At 40.4% G+C, this 19817-nt stretch overlaps 1 protein-coding gene across 9 annotated transcripts in view; it reads left to right on the top strand.

Annotated features, from left to right (window-relative positions):
• Window positions 1-19817, top strand: part of ica1 (islet cell autoantigen 1) — a 139962-nt gene that overhangs the window by 2410 nt on the left and 117735 nt on the right. For all 9 annotated transcript variants that reach the window (XM_059972604.1, XM_059972606.1, XM_059972603.1 and 6 more), the window contains 2 exons: window positions 4305-4334; window positions 7060-7231. In XM_059972604.1, the coding sequence (XP_059828587.1) occupies window positions 4318-4334; window positions 7060-7231 (189 nt within the window). In that variant the 5' untranslated portion in view covers window positions 4305-4317. The remainder of the gene's footprint in view (window positions 1-4304; window positions 4335-7059; window positions 7232-19817) is intronic.

Below are 19817 nucleotides of genomic sequence, written 5' to 3'. Positions count from 1 at the left end.
CCCACTACACTCATTTCATTCTCTCCACATTCACATCAGTTTCCTTGTGATTCTCCAACACACGTGCACACTGGGACAATTTACAGAGATAAATCAACTGAACAACCTGCATGTCTTTGGGATGTAGGAGGCACTTAGCGGAAGCCCATGTAGTCACAGGGAGAAGGCGCAGACTCCATCCAGCCTGTTGGACCTGTGAGGTTGCAGGTCAAGTGGCTGTACCACTGTTTTGTCCCAGTCGTGTTGGTCTGAATTTCCTCTTTGTAACCTGATCTACTTTAAGAAACAGAAGCCAGTTGTATTGAGCTCAAGAAATGTGCATGGAACTAATGCACCTGGCAATCCAGCTAGTTTCCAAGATGGGCGATGTGTCCCCTGCTTTATGCCACTTGGCTTTTACGAAGGACCTACATTAGTACCTGTTTTCGCTATCCGAAAGAAATCGGAAGAGGATTTTTGCTTTTACGAGAAAAGGCACCCACTTTAAACTTGTGTTTACCCCGAGAAAGACTACCATGACCGTAAAGCCTTGCGCGGGTATGTATGTTCTCATATGTATACATGCCGATTTATTTTATTTTTTCTCCACAAATTGGTTTTGGCTAAATCTTCCCAATTCTGATAAGTGAAACTACACTGTACATACATTATTTCTACTTTATATAGGCTATGTATTGATCATATCATTCCTGCTTTTACTATATGTTAGTGTTATTTTAGGTTTTGTGTGTTATTTGGTATGATTGGGTAGGTTATTTTTTGGGTCTGGGAATGCTCAAAAATTTTTCCCATGTCAATTAATGGTAATTGCTTCTTCACTTTACGCCATTTCGGCTTACGAAAGGTTTCATAGGAATGCTCCACTTTCAGATAGCAGGGGAACCTGTAGTTCTTTTATAATGGAAGCAGTTCATTTGGCAATTGTCCATTTGTGGTTTGTGGAGATTTGAGCATACATTTGGTCCCATTGTCAAATGATGCCGACAAGGCCATATTACTTCATGTTGTGTCCATGTCAGTCTACGTATGTTATTTGGGGTTCTTTTGTTCTTGGAACTCTATTTTTATAGTGCCTTGCTTTGTAGGTATTTGCACATATTTCCATTGATTTCTGAAGTTAGAGCATCTATCATGTCACTCAATTTAAATTGTCTCCATGCTATTCTGTTTGAGATAACTTTGAAGTTCTCCATACTGTTTTATGAATGGCTTGGTTTCTGATTTATTAATACAGTTTTCAGGGGGTGATCGAATCCAGGGTACAACAGCAAGTGGAATTTGCCACAGGAAGGTGTTGAGCAAACCATTCAAGACTCTGAAGGACCCCACCAACTTCTAGGATAAATATGAAAGGCCAACATGGGGAAACTTGGGGGGTTGATGCAGGCTTGGTAACAACTAGTATATGGCTCACTCCCACTACATTGAGATAGAAACGGCTGAGGGAAGTGTAAGAAAAGACCTTTTGTCTACGTGTATATACTTTCCCTGGAAGTAGGTAGATGGGTTGGTGAAGATGATCTATAATATGCTTGGCTATATCAGCTAGGCTACACTAGGAGTATTGTATGCATTTCTGTTGCCAAATTGCAGAAAGGATGTCACTGAGCAAGGGAGCAGAAAGAATGTGGCCTGAATTGGAGCAGTTGAGTTATCAGACTGGTTCACATCCTACCTCAAAAATAGAAGCTTCTCTGTCAACGTAGGCAAATTTTCCTCTTCCCCAGCTAGTCCTTTCTGCGGGGTCCCACAAGGTTCCATCCTCGGTCCAATTCCTTTCTCTATATACATGCTTCCACTCAGCCAAATTATTCAAAAACACGACATTTCCTTCCACTGTTATGCTGATGACACACAGCTTTATCTCCCCCTGAAACCAAATGACCAGTCAAATCTAGCCAGCCTCATGAACTGCCTTGAGGACATAAAGTGTTGGATGGCACAAAACTTCCTACAGCTGAATGAGGGCAAGTCTGAAATTGCCCTATTTGGCCCCCCTGACTCCATCAAAGTGATCACCAACAGTCTTGGTAACCTGTCCACCTTTGTCAAACCCCATGTCAAAAACCTAGGTGTGATATTTGATTCCACCTTTAAGTTTGACAAGCAAGTTAATGCAGTGGTAAAAGCCATTTTTTTTTCCCAGCTTCGTACAATTGCCAAAATCAAGCTGTTTCTCTCTTTCAAAGATCTCGAGAAAGTCATCCACGTCCTTATATCTTCTTGCTTGGACTATTCTAACTCCCTGTATACTGGGATTAGTCAGTCGTCCCTGTCCCGCCTGCAACTGGTCCAGAACACTGCAGCCAGGCTCCTGACAAGTGCCCAGAAGAGGGACCATGTTACTCCTATCCTAGCTTCCCTCCACTGTCTGCCAGTACGGTTCAGAATTGATTTTAAGGTTCTCCTGTTTGTTCATAAAGCCCTAAATGGGCTGATGCCCTTCCCATTATATCACAGACCTTCTAACCCCTTATTCTATTTCCAAGTCCCTCAGGTTGGTTGACTTGGGGATCCTGGCTGTCCCACTATCTAAACTTAAGCTCAGGGGTGACCGCACCTTTGCTATTGCAGCCCCTGGACTGTGGAACAGCATTCCCCTCCCTATCAGATCTGTGCCCCCTCCATTGACTCTTAAGTCGAGGCTCAAAACTTACTTTTATTCACTAGCATTTGAATCCTCCTGATATGGCTGATTCTTGGCTTGTGCCTAGGCTCGTGTTGTTTATTTTGTGCCTAGAAGCTGAGTGCCTTGTTGTTTATATCTGTGTTTTGCGTATTTGTGATTTTAGCTACCTGTTATGGTTTGTACAGTACTTTGGTCATCATGGGTTGTTTTTAAATGTGCTTTATAAATAAATTTGACTTGACTTGACAGTTCTGGTCATATACCTACAGGAGAGATGCCAATAAGTATGAAAGAGTGCAGAGAAAATCTGTAAGGATATTGCAGGAATTTGAGGACCTGAGTTACAGGGAAAGGTTAATAAGTTAGAACTTTATTGCTTGGAATGCAAGAGAATAAGGGGAGATATTGTTGATGTATATGAAATTATCAGAGATACAGACAGTGTGAATGCATATAGACTTTTCCTCCTCAGGTTGCGCGAGACTCGAACCAGAAACTAGAGAACCATGAGCCAGTGTTCCTCAGAGGTGGGGATGGTCAGCAACTTTAAATTCCTGGGTGTTGCTATTTTTGAGCACCTGTCCTGGACCCAGCACATAAGTGCAATTGAAAAGGCAGTGCTTCTACTTAGGAGTCTGCAGAGATGCAGCATGACATCTAAAACTTTGACAGACTTTTATGGATGAGCAGTGGAGAGTATATTGACTGGCTGCATCATGGCCTGGTATGGAAACACTAATACCTTTGAACAGAAAATCCTATTAAAAAGCAATGGATTTGGCCCAGTACATCACAGGTAAAGCCCTCCCAACCACTGAGCACGTCTACATGAAACACTGTCAGAGCAAAGCAGCATCTATCATCAGAGATCCACACCACCAAGGCCATGCTCTTTCCTCGCTGCTGCCATCAGGTAGAAGGTACGAGTGCCTCAGGACTCACACCACCAGGTTCAAGAACAGTTACTACCACTCAACCATCGGCTCCTGAACAAAAGTGGATAACTACACTCATATGCCCATCCAATGAGATGTTTCCACAACCAATGATCACACTTCCAAGAACTCTTCATCTCATGTTCTCGTTATTTTTTTTGTTATTTATTTATATTTGCATTTGCACAGTTAGTTGTCTTCTGCACTCTGGTTGATCTTTCATTGATTCTGGTATAGCTACTTTTCTATAGATAGACTGGGTATGCCTACGGGAAAATGAATATTTATTGTGTATGATGACATATACGTACTTGGATAATAAAAATTTACATATGAACTTTAATGAATAACTAAAAATTGGATGAAACGGCGAGAGGGTAAGTGTAGCACAAATACTAGCTGAATGTCATGCTTTAGTGCCTTAATTCTGTTATAGATTGGGCATGGTGTCTCAGAATCAGGCTTATTATCATCGACACGTGTCGTGAAATTCATACTCATCATACTCAATTAGATTTTAGCAGGCTTTATTAAAATGTGTAAAAATAATAGGGATTCTGTCAGTTATTATTTATAACTAAATATAAGAATAGCAAAGAGATTTCATTTTTAATAACCTTATTCACATTTAAAATAAAAATATAAAATTAATTCATTTTGAAAGTACTTGTTTATTTCAGTGAGTAAAAATACACAATCCTGAATGTCATTTTAAAGTTAATTTTTTGCATTTATTTCAGATTTTAATGAAACATGGACCATTCAAGCAAGTAAGTTTTTACTTATTACAGTTTTTGAGAAAAAGTGATGTGGAAACTAGTCAGAGAAGGGAATAATAGAAGAATGGGAAATACCAACACAATGGAATTGGAATGAAAATGATGGGATCAGTTTACATTGTAGCTTCAAACTTAATTGTCATTACTTCCAAATGCCAGGTCTCAAGTTAGTAGCAGAAGAAAAGCAACTTGTGAATTAAAAAAAAATTGTAATCAATGTATTTTTTGTAATAAGCTGCGTGTCTAATTAAATGGTGTTATTTGTGATGTTGCCTGGAATGCATGTTTATCTTGAGAGGTAAATATCAAAGTGGACTAATGAAATTATAATAGGATGGGACGTTCTAAATTGATCTCATTAATTTTACGGATAATTTTTTATTTGGGTTGTTCTGTGATGAGTCAACACTAGTGAGGATTAAGAGTAGTGCTATTAAAACCCAAGACTTTGAGAATGGTTAAGAAAGTAGGCATTGAAAATCTAAAGCAAAAGGGGGTAATCTTAGAGCAAGGGGGCAGATGTGAAAACTGAGTTGGGAAGGAATTTTTACTCGAGGTATATAGATCTTTTGAAGTTCTCTCTACAACTGAGGAATTCTTGAGCACAGTCAAGTGAAATTATTAGAACTTGACACTAGAAATCGATGGACGTCAAGAAATGGCAGAAAATGTTCTTAACTTCGAGGGTCAAACTCAAGTCAATCTGAATGGTGTAACAAGCTCAAGGTGTTGTATCCTTCTCTTGTGTTTTTGCATTGTAATTGAACAGAGCCTCTGAATTAACAATCCAATAACATACCCTCCCTGGGGAAGAATGTAATGTTTGGGTGTAGAAATTAGACAAGTCTGATGAATGCTAGGTGTATCAGCAAAGTTACGTAATTTGATGCTCATTGCTGCTTAAAGAAGGAAGAAGGAATCTTGGCCATTACAGCAGCACTGTGATCTCAAGGCCCATGTATTTTTAATGTTGGTTTAACCATGTTTGTTTTTAAATCTTGTTACTGGAATGCTTACTTCTAAATGTTGAATTATTCAACATTTTCAACTCATTTTTCACTTTGCAATAAAATTGAAATTGATTACTTTTTTTTTTGTAAAACATGAAACCAAAATGCCTTTGCCATGACATGAAAAATACAACCCTGAGAATGCAGTGATATTGGTTTATTATTGTCACATGTGCAGAGATACAGTGAAAAGCTTGTCGCACATACTGTTCATAAAGATCAAATCATTGTACGGTGCTTTGAGCCAGAATAAGTTTAAACAGTAATAATGCAGTGTGTAAGGTAAAGGCTCCTGAAAGAGTGTAATGCGGGTAAACGATAAAGTACAAGGTCATAATGAGGTGGATTGTGCTATCAAAGGTCCAACTTATGGTACAAGTGGCCTATTCAAGAGTCTAACAACAGCGGGATTGAAGCTGTCCTTGACCCTGGATAAGACTTCAGTAAATTATGGCTATCAAGTGGAACAAGCATTCAATAAGTCACTGTGTAGATGTGCTTAGTTTTCCAAAGAAACTGGAGGTCTAAGAACAGTTTCCTCAGGCTTTCTGGATCTTCTTAGTAGACGTGCAGATTTTTATCAGTGAATACAGTCTAGCAACATAAAATATGATGCTTAATGTAAATCCTTAATCACTCCAAATAGCAAATATTACATGCTCTGATGACTTCCTGGATGAATAATTTTCTCCCTGATTTCTTGATGTGTTTGATTACAGTTTTAAATTTTAACCTCTAATCGTGACTTCCTCTTGTAATTTGCCCTTATTCATCTTGTCTTACCTAATCCTCTCACAATTTAAGAAAAACTCAATTATTATTAGCCTATTTTGATCCGATGGAAATAGTGCTAATATTTGGTAAATTTTACTATTGCCACTGGTTGTCCTAATCATCCTGGTGATTTTTCTCAGGTAGCAGCAATTGGTTGAATATCAATGAGATTAACTCACACCATCTTCAGTAAGTTCACTGCTCTGACCTTAGTTATGTATCTACATAAAGATTTTCTCATCTTGTATTCTTCATGTCCAAAGGCATATTTGTTTCTGAAAAAAGCTTTTCTGGTAAAAAGGCATTCAGGAAATTAACTATCTATAGTCTGTTTTTCTACGTTTGACAGTGTGATTTTATTGTTTTCATTTCCAAATGAATTTCCTCAAATTCTGCACTTGCCATCTATTTCCTCAATGTTAAATCCTCCTGAAAATTTCTATTATTCTGTGTGCTATGTTGCACCACCTGAACTTGTGTTGCCATATTTAGATTTCAAATTTGCTGTGATCAGTGTGAACTACAGTGATACACCTTCCTTAATCATCATCTAATTTGAGCAGCATCTTGTAGTTAGATGGCTGGCCGATGGTGTAGTGGCATCTGCACTGGACTCCTAAGCAAGTGGACCCGGGTTCCAATCCGGCTGACTCCTTGCACGCTTTCCATCCGCGCTGGGTTGAGCGTCGAGCTAGCAACTCAGCCTCGTTTTTAAAATAAAGACAGACAAAATGCTAAAGAAATGGCGAGGCTGCCACCCGATGTGGCACAAGGTGCAGAGAGGAACAACTTATTGTTAGAGCTGCTCCCATATACTTCCTGGTCAAAATAGTTCCATGTCTTAGCAGGTTGGCGGAGGAGACTGGCATAACAATTAGATATTTATAATGAAATGCAGTTTTGAATAACCCAGATTACTTCTGTTTTATCAGTCGATATTCCCGAGATTTTTATAAACGACATATCTGGATCCAGGACAATTCAGTTGTGAATAAAATGCAGCAGAGATACTGGAAAACAAAGCAAACTCTTATCAAGGTTACTGGGAAGAAAGAAGATCAACACGTTATAGCTTCAGATGCAGACCTTGATGCTAAATTAGAGGTAAAGGCATTTTGTGTTATTTTTCAAAAATTTCTGTATGTTGCTAAGGTGTATTAATTGACAATTAAGAGTGTTTTAATCTATTTGTTGAAATCATATCTTTCAAAATCCTGCAAACATTTGTATTGTGTAGTGTTATTTAAAATTCCAATGTGCTCCATAGTTTAATGCTGATAAGTGTAAGGTGCTACATTTTGGTAGGACTAGTCAAAATAGGACACACATGGTAAATGGTAGGGCAATGAGGAATGCTGTAGAACAGAGTGATCTAGGAATAATGGTGCATAGTTCCCTGAAGGTGTAATCTCATGTGGATAGGGTGATGAAGAAAGCTTTTGGTATGTTGGCCTTTATAAATCAGAGCATTGAGTATAGGAGTTGGGATGTAATGTTAAAATTGTACAGGGCATTGGTAAGGCCAATTTGGAGTATTGTGTACAGTTCTGGTCACCGAATTATAGGAAAGATGTCAACAAAATAGAGAGGGTACCGAGAAGATTTACTAGAATGTTACCTGGGTTTCAGCACCTAAGTTACAGGGAAAGATTGAACAAGTTAGGTCTTTATTCTTTGGAGCGTAGAAGATTGAGGGGGGACTTGATAGAGGTATTTAAGATTATGAGGGGGATAGATAGAGTTGACGTGGATAAGCTTTTTCCATTGAGAGTAGGGGAGATTCAAACAAGAGGACATGAGTTGAGAGTTAGGGGGCAAAAGTTTAAGGGTAACACGAGGGGGAATTTCTTAACTCAGAGAGTGGTAGCTGTGCGGAACGAGCTTCCAGTAGAAGTTGTAGAGGCAAGTTCAATATTGGCATTAAAAAAAAAAAATTGGATAGGTATATGGACAGGAAAGCAATGGAGGGTTATGAGCTGAGTGCAGGTAGGTGGGACTAGGTGAGAGTAAGCATTCGGCACAGGCTAGAAGGGCCGAGATGGCTTGTTTCCATGCTGTAGTTGTTATATGGTTATATAGTGAATATAGGAGAATAAACACAGTCAAAGATGGAGACATTGAAGTGAGCAAGGATTTGGTTAAAGATGAAGTTTTGAAAGGTGAGGAAACAAATGAGCTTAAAGAGGAAGTTTGAGGGAGCAGGACTAATGTTAACTGAATGTTGTGTGATGGAGAAGGGATGGTTATTGCACTGGAAACAGAGAAACAAAGACTATGAGGGAGGATTTAGAGATGGAAGGGTGGGTCAAATAGTTGATGAGCAGGACCAGGACATTTATAAGTTGGAAAAAATAAACCAACATCAGCTCATAAAAATAAGAGATACTGCAGATGCTGGAGATACTGAACAATGCACACAAAAGGTGGATGATCTCAGCAAATACACTAGTGAAATTTACTAGATACACTAGTGAAATTTAAGAGACTACTAGACAGGTATATGGAGGAATTCAAGGTGGGGGGATTATATGGGAGGCAGGATTTAACATTGTGGGCCGAAGGGCCTGTACTGTGCTGTACTATTCTATGTTCTATAAATCTTGCAGCATCTATAGAGGAGAACAAATAGTTTGAAGTTTCAAGCCAAGGCCCTTCAGCAGAATCATAAGCATTGATTGATTATTCCTCTCCATAGATGCTGTCTGACTTGCTGAATTTCTCTCTGGCATTTTGTGTATGTTGCTTAACATCAGTAAAGAACTGGAGTACAATGGGTTTTAGTTAATTGAGCCATTGGGGTAGTTACTTACTTGGGCCAACTTGGGCCAACTCTGTGCTGCTTAATTGGGACAGGAGACTTGCTGAATAGCTTCTAACTGGTGTCATGTGGAAACATGGTCAAGGTCTGCTTCAGTTTTACTGCTGAAGAAGCCATACAAGCATGTCTTGAAATAATTTTTTCCTCTAAGCTCATCAATATTAGCAGGTTCTTTCCTCTACAGCTGACCCAAAAATGATTCGCATTAAATCCAAAAACTGAATGTGTGGGTTTCCTCTGGGTGCTCCGGTTTCCCCTCTCAGTCCAAAGGCCTGCTAGCTGGTAGATCATCTTAAAGTTTCCTGTGTTTACATTATGGCTAAATCAGGGGCTGGTGGCGCAGTGACATCAGCGCTGGACTCCAGAACGGAGATTCCTGGGTTCGAATCCAGTCGGGCCGTTCCCGAGTACGCTTTCCATCCGTGCCGAGTTGAGTGTTGAGCTGGCAACTTGACCTTGTAAAATAAAGAAAGGCGCTGCGAAATGTCTGTGTGAGGAGTGGCGTGCTCTTTCGTTCTGCGCCTTGTAGAGCATGAAAATGCCCAACACCTGAGGCCTGAGTCGATGTCATCGTCGTCATTAAATCGAGGGTTGCTGGGCTGCAAGGCTGAAAGGTCTGGAAGAGCCGATCGCATGCTGTATCCCTAAATAAATAAGCAGTAAACACCCCAGTGTTGAAGGTCCAGTAGTTGGCTCTTTGATCAAGTCGTGCCCAACACCAACAGATGCTCTATTCTGGGCTCATTGTGGGAAGAGGTCATCAGGTGAACGGGGAAAAAATTCAGGGCAGTGCTGAACACTTCCCTGAAGTGTAGTATTCCTGTGGTCTCTTGGAAATATCTGTCCTATGACCACTCAGAATAGAGATGGAGCATATCAGGCTGGCAGTGTTTATTCACAAGGAGCATACAGTAATCCAGCATATAAGACAGAAAGAACAAGCCACCTCACAAACTGCCTTTCTACCATGCTCTTCCTACTCATCTGTGGAAGTATCTACCATTCTTGTATTGGTCTTTGTCAGCCACTTCTGGACTCTCCGAAATGGAAAGTCATCTTGCTTGTCAGGTCAAAAACTGCTGGAGGGACTCAGCATCTATTAAGGCAAAGGGACAGTTGAAGTTTTGAGTCAGCCAGCATTTTGATGCTGCTCCACCTGCTGAGTTCTCCCAGCAGTTCGTTTTTGCTCCAGATTACAATATCTGCAACTTCTTGAATGCTGATCGAATGGTTTGATGGCCTTTTAATGTTGTTGGAGTTGTGCATATGCAAGGATAGAGTATATTCTGCCAGTCAAAGTTTGAATTTTACATTTATTATCGAAGTATGTGTGCAGTATACAACCCAGAGAAAGCCGTGGAAAACCATTCAAAGAAAAAAAATCATCAACCCCTCCCATGTGCAAAGAAAAGAATCACAGAAGCGGCAAATAAGAGCAGAAAAACACAAGATAAAACACAAAATCTAAAGAATCCAGACTTGTTGAAGTTATCAGAAATGAGTCGCAGGTCACAAAGCAGATAGCATTGTATGGAAGTGGTTAGACATACTCTTGTTTGAATTGTCATTGCCTAGTACTTGTGGCATTTAGTATTTGTGCCACCTCTTGTCCCATGCCTAAACTTTGTTTTGGTTCTTGTTGCATGCAACATGGATATTGAGCAGTTATTAATAAACATCCCCATTTTCTGACCTTTATTTTGGATGGAAGGTTGTTGATAAATCAATTGAAGATGGTTGAGCCTGGACACACAATGATTTCCAGCTGGTGGAGATTTATTTTCACCACTTTTCCAATTGACTCCAGTTCTACCTCATCTTGTTAAATATTGGCATAATCTCAAAAGCAGTTGTTGCCTTACCTTGCCTCTAGAACTCACCTCTCTTGTCCACATTTGTAAAATGCTGCAAGGCGTGAGAGGCTGTGAGGTGTGTATCCTCAGATTACATATTAATGACTGTTGGAACTTGGCAATTCCCTAAGACCCAGGTTTCTTTATTTGTTTTATCTGTCATCTGGGATGTTCACTGTGGTGTGTTATACATCTCAGGAAATAAAGATACTTATGCCTACTTACATAAAAACAGGTGACCCTCAGATATGGCCTAACAAGTAGCAATTAAAATTGTGTGGTATTTGTGTTGCAGAAATGACTATCTCCAACATATCTAATATGACATTCAACAGAATTACTCTAGAATGAGTTTATTGTTCTGCATCATCATCAACATCCTGGGGAACCAGAAACTTAAGGACATGTAATAGAGCAAAAATTATTGGGAACTTAGAGGATTGGGAAGATTTTAAAAACCGACAGAAGGCAACAAAAAGGCATTAAGAAGGAAAGGATAGGATGCAAAATTAAGCTAGCCAATAATATTAAAGAAGATACCAAAAGTTTCTTCAGATTGTTATGTACCCCCTCAGGTTCATATTTTCTGTGGACAATCACTTTAAAATATGGGAGAATGAGAATGGCTTTTGGATACCGTTTGTGCTGCTATTAAAAGACAGAGAGGGAGAGAGCCAGAAACTGCTCGAAAGATTGATGTTATGGTTTCTCTGCAAATTGTTTACCTTTCTGCAAGGACACTTGCCTGCTTGTGAAGTTCCTGCAGAGAGAGGAGGGCAAGTAGGTTGATGGACAGCTGGTGTCCAACATGTGGAGATAAAAACCAGGTCCACTGCTACTCAGACAGGCACACCACCAGACGCTCAGTTTTGGACACTGAACGAGCTTTGTTGCACCCACGTGAAGGTGGGTTTTTGGAGGATCGATTTGGGGAAATCTATCGGCAGCTCACAGCGTAAAAAGGTGTGACCGGTGGGGAATTACTTGCGTGTCCATCCTTGTCTTGGGGATAATTCCACCACTGAAGAACGGTTGCATGTTATTATAGTCACAGTCGGTGACTTCTACGGGACTTCAGAGAACAACGAGAAGATCGACGGCATCACCACTCGCCTCTCTCTCTCTCCAATGTTACTCAACTAAAGACCACGAACTGAACTGAACTCTCTTCACCATCATTCACCAGTAAGTTTGAAAGAGCCTAGTTTTGTTCCTATTTCTATATATCATTGCTGATCTGTTCAATATATTTGCATTTATATTACTGTATTGCTTACTTATAAACACTTTTAGTTTATAGCAATACCAGACTCCAATATGTTTTCCATTTCTGCTGGTTCTTTAATCCGGTCACTGGGTGCGTGGCAAGATACATAAAGTGTAAAAGAGAGGTGAGAGTGGATATTGGACCACCAGAAAATGGTGCTGGAGAGGTAGAAATGAGCGACAAGGAAATGATGGATAAATATAGTAAGTATTTTGAACAAGCTTCTCTGTGGAAGACACTAGCAGCATGGTGGAAGTTCCAGAGTGTCAGCTAATCAGAAGTGTGTAAAGTTGCCTTTACTAGGGAGAAAGTTCTTTGGGAAACTGTAAGGTCTGAGGGTGGATAAATCACCAGGACCAGATGGTGTACACCCCAGGGTTCTGAAAGAGTTGGCTGAAGAGATTGTGAAGGCATTAGTAATGATCTTTGAAGAATCAGTAGATTCTGCAATGGGTTCGGAAGACTGGAAAATTGCAAATGCCACTCCACTCTTCAAGAAGGGAGAGGGGCAGAAGAAAGGAAAACTTAACCAGTTAGTCTGACCTCAGTGGTGGAGAAGGTGTTGGAGTTGATTGTTAAATATGTGGTTTTGGGGTACCTGGAGGCACATGATAAAATAGACCATAGGTGGCATGGTTTCGTCAAGTGAAAATCTTGCCTGACAAATCTGTTGGAATTCTTTGAAGAAATAACAAACAGGGTAAACGAAGGATAGGTTGATATTGTGTACTTGGATATTCAGAAGGCCTTTGACAAGGTGCCGCACATGAGACTGTTTAATAAGTTAAGAGCCTATGGTATTATAGGAAAGATACAGTACTAGCATGGATAAAGCGGTGGCCAATTAACAGGAGGCAAAGAGTGGGAATAAAGGGAGCCTTTTCTGGTTGGCTGCCAGTGAGTAGTAGTGTTCCACAGGGGTCTGTGTTGGGGCCACTTCATTTTGCAGTATTTGTCCATGACTTGGATGATGGAATTGATGGCTTTGTTGCAAAGTTTGCAAATGATACAAAGGTGGGGGGGAGGAGCAGGTAGTTTTGAGGAAGTAGCGAGGCTACAGAAGGACTTAGACATTAGGAGAATGGGCAAAGAAGTGGCAAATGGAACACAGTGTTGGGGAGTGTATGGTCATGCACTTTGCTAGAAGAATTAAAGTGGTAGACTGTTTTCTAAGTGGAGAGAACTTACAAAAATCTGAGGTGCAGAGTGATCTGGGAGTCCTTGTATAGGATTCCCTAAAGGTTAATTTGCAGGTTGAGTCTGAGGTGAGGAAGTCAAATGTAATGTTAGCATTTATTTCAAGCGGATTGGTATATAAAAGCAAGGATGTAATGTTGAGACTTTATAAAGCACTGGTGAGGCCTCACTTGGAGTATTGTGAGCAGTTATGGGCCCTTTATCTTAGAAAAGATGTGCTGAAACTGGAGAAAGTTAAAAGAGATTCACAGAAGTGATTCCAGAATTGAACAGCCTGTTGTACGAAGTGAAGTTGCTGGCTCTGGGTCTGTATTCACTGGAATGTTGAAGACTGAGGATGACCTAATTGAAACCTATTGAATGGTGAAAGGTCTTGATAGAGGGGATGCAGAGAGGATGTTTACTATGGTGGGAGTGTCTAGGACCAGAAGGGACAGCCTCAGATCAGCAGGCATACTTTTAGAACGGAGGAGAGGAATTTCTTTTCCAGAGAGTGTGAGTCTGTGGAATTCATTGAACCAAGCAGCAGTGGGGGTCAAGTGTTTTGAATATATAAGGTAGAGGTGGATGGATTCTTGAATGGTCAGGCCATGAAGGGATTCTTGGAGAAGACGGGAGATTGGGGCTGAAAGGAAAAATGGACCAGGCATGATAATGTCAGAGCACACTCGATGAGCCAAATGGCTTAATTCTGCTCCTGTAGCTTGTGATCTTTTTGTCTCAAATGGCTTGTTGGTGTGTGTTCTGTAAATAAAATCCAGTGTACCAATTCAATGAGACTATTTATCAGCTATTTCTAATCTTCCGACCTTGGCCATCAAGAAGAATGATCAACTATGGCATTGGAACTTCATGATCATCTTCAACTTGCACAATATCCCAACTTGAAAGTACGTCACCATTCTTTGTCACTGAATCACAATTTCAAAAGTCCTTCAACAACAGTACCTTGGGAGCATTCTCACGCAAAGGACTGTAGCTCAGCTTCTCTGGTAATGGGCAATAACTCCTGCTCTAGTCAATTATTCCCACACACATAAATAAAACCTGTTGTCTATTTCCTTACCCTCAGGTTTGCATTTGTTAATTACTGTCGGCATCAAAAACTTGTTCCTCGTTTGTATGCGAATGAAAAGTCCCAGATGTACTCTGTCAGCCAGGTAGTGCCTAGAAGACAAAACAAATTAGTAAGACAAAATTATGCATCGAAACTGGACCTCTGTAACTCCCTCGGCAACTGAATCCATTACTTCCTTATCGGGAGACCACAGATCGGAAATAATATCTCCTTGCTGACTGACGGTCAACGCTGGCTCACCTCAAGGCTGTGTGCTTAGCCTGCTGTTCTACTCACTACACCCATGACTGCGTGGCTTGGCAAAGTGCTAACACGATCTGTGAATTCACTGATGACACTACTGCTGTCAGGAAACATGCAGGAGTGAGACCTCTGCACTCAACACTGGTAAAATCAAGGAATTAACAGTGGACTTCAGGAAGGGGAAGTCCAAGGCAACACCCACCAGTCCTCGTTGGGGGGAGGGGTCAGCAGTGGAAAGGATGATCGTTCCTGGGAGTCAGCATCTCTGAAGGTCTATCCTGAGCCTAAAATATTGACTCAGTTTCAAAGGGGGCATGCCAGTGGCTATGTTTCATTATAAGTTTGAGGAGATTTGGTACGTCACCAAAGCCTCTAGCAGATTTCTTCTGATGTACACTGTCAGGTATAGAGGGGCCATTGCCCAGGATTAGAAAAATCTGCAGAGGCTCTGTAAGCTTAGCGAGCTCCATCATGGGCACTAGTTGCCCCAGCATCGAGGACATCTTCAAAAGGTGATACAGGTGTCCCCTACTTTACGAATGTTTGCTTTACACCACTTTGCTTTTACAAAAGACCTACATTAGTAATCTGTTTTCACATTACAAAGAGGATTTTTCCCTTTACGAAAATTTTTCCCATGTAAATTAATGGTTCTTTGCTTTGTGCCATTTCGGCTTAAGAAGGGTTTCAGAGGAATGCTCTATCTTTGTTGGGGGGAACACCTTGTACCTCAAAAAGGTGACATCCATCATTCAGGACCCCAACCACCAGGACATGCTCTCTTCTCATTATTATCGAGATATTTTATGTATTACACTGCTTTGCTGCCTCAAAACAAAAAAGTTCACAAAATTTGTCAGCGATTATAAACATGATTGTGATTTTAGTATTTAGATCAATGTCCTCTCACGTCTGTTGTCACACAATGTCATAGTTTTTAGATGCCAACTGACCTTCATATATTTTGACTTTATTCCTTTTTGTTAATTGTTTTGCATTGCAAATCTATTCCATATTAAGTCATGCTCTTATAGAACAATTTCTGGTTATTGATGTGGCAGATTAACTGATTTTCTGTCCTTTTGAGTCAAAGGTAATTTTCAACATTTCTGCTTCATTTTCATAAATGTCAATGAAAACACAAATAATTTTGATGCCCAAACTGCCTTGAGTTAGTGTTGGTAGTAAAATACTTAAACATTTTAATGAGGTTAGGATATTTACTGATGTTCTTAGATACGTCCATCTTAGCTGTTACAGAAAGTTAATTCCAATGGGATGGAAAATGTGAATTCCATTTTATGCTGTAAGGTTTTATTGTCAGTAACTTATTGTGGAAACACTGCCCATTTAATTTAATAATGTGCACATCAGTAATTACTTTTTTTAAATCATGGTGTGTGACTGCAATATTGCATTCTAAACTGCTTTTTAAATCCAGTTGTGTTTGATCTAAGAATTTTTTAAACATCTACCAAAGTAAAGCTTCAATGTGAAAAAAGACGTGAGTTCTTTGCACCTTTTCAAGTAGCAGCATAAACGGTTGTAACGTCTGTGTTAGTAAAGAATGCACAGAATTTGAGCTCATCTTTTTAAAGAAAAGCTTCCAAGCTGTGCCACTTGATGGCGCAGTTGTAGTATTTTATTTTCTGCACCAAACGGAAGCCTCCATTCTCAATGGTTTCAGCTGTGCAATGTGCAGCCCAATTTAACTCTGTCTTCTCTGGCAAGCAAGTCAATTCACATTTCTGTGAAATAATTTATAAGTTGTTCATTAATATAAAGGGAATTCAGAGAATAATGGATATGTTCCAAGACATCATATTGTAAAAGACCAGGTGCTAGTGGTCTTAAAGCATATAAAGATGGATAAATCCCTGGGATATGACCCAAGTGTATTCTAGGACATTGTGGGAAAAGTAGAGAAGAAATTGCTATGGAAGATTTGAGGGTGGTTTTATTTAAGAAGGGCTTCAAGCAGGCCAGTGAGTCTAACATCAGTGGTGGGGAAGTTACGGGAGGAGATTCTGAAAGATGCTATCTACCCACATTTGGAAAAGTGAGGACTGATTGGGAATAGTCCGTATGGCTTTCTGCATGAAAAATTGCATCTCATGAATTCAGTTGTTATTTTGAAGAGGTGACCAAGAGAATTGATCACTGCAGAGAGTTAAATCTTGTCCATATAGATTTTTAGCAAATATAGATTTCTGACAAGGACTGGTAGGCTATTTCAGAAGGTTATATCTCGTGGGGCCCAGGTGAGTGAGCCAGATGGATGCAGAACTGGTTTGGTGGAAGCAGTAAGGATGGTGGCCTCAGTTTTTTTTTCAGGTTGGGGGCACGTAGCCTTGAAGTGTACTGCAGGGATCAGTGCTGGGTCCACTGTATGTTATCTGTATTAACGATTTGGATGAGAATGTAGTTGGCATGGTTAGCAGCATGTGCATACATTTGGAGATGACACACAAATTGGTGGTATTGTACTATGTGGAGCAACTTATCTGAGAGTGTATCAGGATCTAGATCAACTAGAAGGTGGCCAAGGAATTCAATTGGACAGATGGGAATTGATGATGTTGGGGTGTTGAATCAGGCAGGACATGCACAATAAATAGCAGGAACCTGGAAAGTGCAGAACAGAGAGACCTTGGGGTATGGATACATAGTTCTCTGAAAGTGCTGACACTGGTAGGCAGGGTGGTGAAGAAGGCATTTTGCAAGCATGCCTTCATTGGTCAGGGCACTGAATGCATAGTTGGGGTGTCCTGTGACAATAATGTACAATGTTAGAAAGCCTGCATTTACAGTTACAGTTCTGCTTTCCTAGCTATTTGGCAAGGACATAATCGGAGCAGAATTAGGCCATTTGGCCCATCGTCTGCTCTGCCATTTCATCGTGGCTGACCCATTTTTCCTCTCAGCCCCAATCTCCTGCCCTCCCCCCATATCCCTTCTTGCCCTGACCAATCAAGAATCTATCAATCTCTGCCTTAAATATACGTAAAGACTTGGCTTCCACAGACTCACCACTCTCCAACTAAAGAATTCCTCATCGCCATTCTGAAAGGATGCCCCTTATTCTGAGACTGTGACCTCTGGTCTTACACTCTCCCACCACAGGGAACATCCTCTCTACATCCGCTCTATCAAGGCCTTTCATCATTTGATGGGTTTCAATGAGGTCACTTTTGAATTTTAGTGAATACATGCCCAGAGCCATCAAATGCTCTTCACATGACAATCCATTCAAACCTGGAATCATTGTCATGAATCTCCTTTGAATTGACTCCATTTTTAGCACATCCTTTCTAAGATAAAGAGCCCAAAACTTCTTCCAATACTCCCAAGTGAGGCCTCACCAGTGCTTTGTAAAGTTTCAACATTACATCCTTGCTTTTATATTCCCATCCTCTTGAAATGAATGCTAACATTGCATATGACTTCTTCACCACAGACTCAACCTGCAAATTATTCTTTAGGGAATCCTGAACAAAGACTCCCAAGTCCCTTTGCACCTCAGTTTATTTTGTATTTTCTGTCCATTTAGAAGATGGTCACCCCTTTCATTTCTCCCACCAATGTGCATGACCATACACTTCCCAACATTGTATTTCATCTCCCACTTCTTTGCCCATTCTCCTAATCTATCTAGGTCCTTCTATAGCCTCTCTACTTCCTCAAAACTTCCTGCCCTTCCACCTATCTTCGTATCATCTGCAAGCTTTGCAATAAAGGAATCAATTCCATCATCCAAGTCATTGACATATAAGGTGTGTTTAAAAAAAAACAAAACAAAAAAAACTGTCCCAACACAGACCCCGTGGAACGCCTCTAGTCACGGCAGCCAACCACAAAAGACTCCTTTTATTCCCACTCTTTGCTTCCTGCCAGTTAGTCACTGCTTTATCCATGCTACATCGTTCATTTAATACCATGGCTTGTTAAGCAGCCTTGTGTGGCACCTTGTTAAAAGCCTTCCGAAAATCCAAATACACAACATCAACTGATTCTGCTTTGTCAATCCTGCTTGATATTTCTTAAAGAATTCCAACTGATTTTTCAGGCAAGATTTTCCCCTTGATGAAACCATGCTGAATACTGCCTGTTCTATTGTGTGCCTTCAAGTACTCTGAAGCTACATCCTTAATGTTCGACTTTAATATCTTCCTAATCTCTGAGGACTAACTGGCCTATAATTTCCTTTCTTCTAGCCCTTTCCTTTCTTGAAGAGTGGAGTGACATTTGCAATTTACCGGTCTTGCAGAACCATTTGAGTATCTAGTGATTCTTGAAAGATCATTACCAATGCTTCCCTGATCTCTTCAGCGCATGTATGCACAGGTGCAATGAAAAACTTTGCAACATGTAGCATCATAAATGTAGTATTCACAAGAAAAAATAAATGGTTTTTTTTAACAAGGAAGCACAATAAGAACAAAAAAGCCCATTGTGGTGGAAGGTGGTCAAGTGTTCACTGTGTTGCTAAATTAGTGATTAGGGATCTCTGATGGATGTTGCTTTCTTGAGGCAGCACCTCCCGTAGGTACTACCGGTTGTGGGAAAGGATGTGCCTACGTATTGGAAGGGCACACTGAGCTGAAAACAGTGCCAACAATTGTATAAGGATTTTGTTGGACCGGAGGGCCTGATTTATAAGGAGAGGCTGGATATGGTGAGTCTCTTTTCCCTTGTATTTAGGAGGATGAGGGAGAGGCAGAATTGTGGGGCATAGGTGAGGTGAATGGTCAGTCTTTTTCCCAGGGTAGTGGAGTAGAAGGCCAGAGGGGGTGCCCAAGAAGCAACTTTTTCCACAAACAGGTAGGGAAGTGATGGAAGCAAATAGAGTTACAACATTTGGACAGATACATGGATGTGAAAAGTTTTGAGGGCTCTGGATCAAACAGAGGCAAATGGGACGAGCTTTGATTGGCATGATATGTTGGGCTGAAGGGCCTGTGTTGTATAGCATCACCTAAATTTATCCCAGTTCATACGTTGAAGGTTTTTTTTACTTCTCTTGCACAGTATTATTCTCACCTCCATGGTTTTCCTTTTTAATTTACTCCCACACTGGCTTTTTACAAAATTCTGTCTGCCACTGAACCTGAGGAAACATTGTTTTAACTGACCGTTCCATGTATAGAAATGAGAGCCAGCTAAGTATTAATTTAGGTAGCAACCAAGAACGAAATGACTGAAGAGCAAATGCATGTTAAACAAAAGCATTATTA

The sequence above is a fragment of the Hypanus sabinus genome, chromosome 6 (assembly GCF_030144855.1).
Source record: "Hypanus sabinus isolate sHypSab1 chromosome 6, sHypSab1.hap1, whole genome shotgun sequence".
Lineage (NCBI taxonomy): Eukaryota > Metazoa > Chordata > Chondrichthyes > Myliobatiformes > Dasyatidae > Hypanus > Hypanus sabinus.
Note: the sequence above shows the minus strand (reverse complement) of the source record. Positions and strands in the feature narration are given on the sequence as shown.